Here is a 3,504-nt window from a genome sequence, read left to right on the forward strand (position 1 = left end):
AAATGATCTGGATGAATCTTGGACCTTCTGTAAAACAGTCAGAGAAACAATTTCACATCTTTGTAACGACTGTATTTATCTTCATCCCCAAACGTTGATCCTGTCCATCTGGACGCTGCACTGTACAGCAGACACTACGATGTTAGGTTTGTGTTTGGATGAACCAGTTTGTGTCTGAGTGTGTTGCTGGGTCTCCACCAGTTACTCTGAGAACTGAAGAAGCTTCTCTGATGAAACGTCTTCAAGAAACTCAAAGAAGTCCAGACGCTTTTCTCTCCAAGCTCCTCAGACTACTGACGCTTGTTTCTCTCTTTGTAAAATGAAATTTAAAGTGAATTTTGAATCAAATGTTTCTCTTCTTTCTCCCTCAGAGTGCAGACATGTCTGCTGCCAGCAATCTGCGATCTGAAGATCAGTTTCTGTGCTCCATCTGTCTGGATGTGTTCACTGATCCAGTCTCTACACCATGTGGACACAACTTCTGCAAAACCTGCATCAGTCAGCACTGGGACACTAATGGCAGAAAGAAGTGTCCTATGTGTAACAGAGTGTTCAAGAGACGACCTGAACTAGACATCAACACTTTGTTCTCTGAGATGGTTGCTCAGTTCAGACGTGAAGCTCAGCAGAAAGCCAGCAGCAGCAGCTCAGAGCAACAAGCTGCCAAACCAGGAGAAGTTCCCTGTGACGTCTGCACTGGAACCAGACTGAAGGCCCTGAAGTCCTGCCTGGTGTGTCAGACCTCCTACTGTCAGACTCACCTGGAGCCTCATCTGACACTGAAAGGTCTGAATAGACATCAGCTGGTTGATGCTGTGGAGAACCTGGAAGGCAGGATGTGCACGAAGCACGATAACCTCCTGCAGCTGTTCTGTAAGACCGACCAGACATGTGTCTGCGTGCTCTGCTCTGTTTTAGACCACAAGAACCACGAGTTTGTTCCTCTGAGAGAAGAATATGAAGGAAAGAAGGCAGAGCTGGAGAAGACAGAGGCTGAGATTCAGCAGATGATCCAGAAGAGACGACTGAAGATTCAGGAGATCACAGAGTCGGTGAAGATGAGTAAAGATGCTGCAGACAGACAGAAAGCAGAAGGTGTTCAGGTCCTCACGGCTCTGATGGAGTCTGTTGAGAGACGCCTGAAGGAGCTCATGAAGGAGATCGAAGACAAACAGGAAGCTACAGAGAAACAGGCTGAAGGTCTCATCAAAGATCTGGAACAGGAAATCTCTGAGCTGATGGAGAGAAGCTCTGAGGTGGAGCAGCTCTCACGCTCTGAAGACCACCTCCACCTCCTCCAAAGCTTCTCCTCCCTGAAAGCTCCACCCAGCAAGGACTGGACAGAGGTCAGAGTTCATCCACCATCATATGAGGGGACTGTGGGGAGAGCTGTGGCTCAGCTGGAGGAGACAGTCTGGAAACCCATGAAGAAGAAGCTGTTTGAGGCTGAGCTGCAGAGGGTCCAGCAGCACGAGGTGGATGTGACTCTGGATCCTGATACAGCTCATCGTAAACTCATCCTGTCTGATGACGGAAAACAAGTTTATCATAGTGATGTGAGGAAGAAACTTCCAGACAACCCAGAGAGATTTTCTTACTGTGTTTGTGTTTTAGGAGAGCAGAGTTTCTCTTCAGGCAGATTTTACTTTGAGGTTCAGGTTAAAGAAAAGACTAAATGGGCTTTAGGAGGGGCCACAGAGTCGATCAACAGGAAGGGAATAATTACAGCGAGTCCTCAGGATGGTTTCTGGACTGTGATGCTGAGAAATGGAAATGAGTACGAAGCTCTTGCTTCCCCTTCAGTCCGTCTCTGTCTCCATCCTGGTCCTGAGAAGGTGGGGGTGTTTGTGGATTATGAGGAGGGTCTGGTCTCCTTTTATGATGTAGGTGCTGCAGCTCTGATCTACTCCTTTACTGGCTGCTCCTTCACTCACAAACTCCACCCATTCTTCAATCCCTGTTTCAATGATGGAGGTAAAAACTCTGCACCTCTGATCATCTGTCCTGTCAATCAAACATTAATCTATCCTCGAATCCCTTTCATTGGAAGAATCGCTTGATTTCTATTCTGATTCTGATTAAAGGGAACAAATGAACATATTGAGTGTAAATCCTCTACAGTCTCCATGTTTCTATAGAATCTGATCATCAGGACTCTGATTCACACTTTGATTCTCATGGAGTTTGATTTGAACAGAAGAAAAGTTGAATCAGGAAATGCTCCCACTGATGGAGACTCGAGCTGAAGAGCAAATATCAGAGAACAAATGTCCAAAAGCTTCATTTACAATAAAGTTTGTTCAATGCTTTGAGTGAATCCAGACTCATGTGTGGCTGTTATACGGAGCATCAGAGTCCAGCTGAGTTATGTTGGATACAAACTGCTTATTTTGGCTCTGTGAGGAGTTTTGTTCACTGAAAACTGATGAGACGGATAATATTCAAAGAACTCTGTAGAGATTCATGCATCCATGTTCTCCACCTGCAGGTGTGGAGGAGAAAGGTGGAGCACAGACTGCTGCATCCTTCCAGTCACATCATTTTGATGATTATATTTGCATGTTGTGATGATTTGGGTTAAAGACAAACAGAGTTGAACGGCTGCAGTCACAGCATGAAGACGATGCTGAAGCTGAGCTGTCAGTGAACATGTTTCACTGTGATTTGATTTGAAGAATAGAAAGTGTGTGTGGCTGCTGACAGCTGCAGTCTCTGCTAGTCTGCATAACACACACACAACTTTCCCCCTGAGGCAACGATGCAGCAACAACACAACAGCTGCAGACACACACACGATTGTGCGCTCCCTTTCAGTCTGAACTCTCAAACACACAAACAAACTCTATCAATGTCGTACTGTTAAAGAACTCCTCCTCCTTCAGTAACAATGATTTGAGGTCTCTACCAGTGTCTCTTGTTTTGACCTTTGACCTCTTTATTCCTTATAACCAAAAAAACCCTTTTATCTGATATTTTCACCTTATTGATTGATTATATATATCTATTATATTTTCTCACCTTACCTTATTTTGACCTTTGACCTATGTCCTTGTTAGCCTTGATCTTCCTTCATCAAACGTGAGATTTCTTTCACCTTTGAACTTAAAGCTTAAATCAAACCTTTGTTAAAAAGCTTCTTACCAACTTGTAATTCCAACTTTCTGCATTAAACACGTATCTTATCATATAAACACTGGATCACTGAGAGAACTTTAGGCAGAACCAAATGAAGCAGCTGACCTCGTCAAACTCACAGCGACAGTAACTGACAGTGAATTATTTTAATCTTCTTCATTGTATTTGTTAGAAACGTTTTATTTTCCTTTAATTGGACTTTGGTTAAGTTAAATCCGATGTATTAAGCGACCTTTGAGGTGAAGTGCAGCTGCGAAGAACGCTACTGCAGGCAATGAGGTGCGTTTAATGTCGCTCTGTTAATTTGAGCGTCCATAAATTGAATGTCTTATTTTTTCTTACTTTATTATTGCTAATTTATTGGAGAAT

At 43.7% G+C, this 3,504-nt stretch overlaps 1 protein-coding gene across 1 annotated transcript; it reads left to right on the plus strand.

Moving 5' to 3' along the window:
• The first annotated feature begins 267 nt into the window (after window positions 1-267).
• Window positions 268-3,215, plus strand: LOC120732007 (zinc finger protein RFP-like). Its single transcript, XM_040029390.1, has one exon. It carries the CDS (start codon window positions 348-350, stop codon window positions 2,058-2,060), a length of 1,713 nt encoding a protein of 570 aa, XP_039885324.1. The 5' UTR covers window positions 268-347; the 3' UTR covers window positions 2,061-3,215.
• Window positions 3,216-3,504: the final 289 nt, after the last annotated feature.

The sequence above is a fragment of the Simochromis diagramma genome, unplaced genomic scaffold (genome assembly GCF_900408965.1).
Source record: "Simochromis diagramma unplaced genomic scaffold, fSimDia1.1 OVJJ01000395.1, whole genome shotgun sequence".
Taxonomy (NCBI): Eukaryota; Metazoa; Chordata; class Actinopteri; order Cichliformes; family Cichlidae; genus Simochromis; species Simochromis diagramma.

Coding starts and splice junctions, on each gene's coding strand:
- LOC120732007 (XM_040029390.1), top strand. CDS start 348: ATGTTTCTCTTCTTTCTCCCTCAGAGTGCAGACATGTCTGCTGCCAGC.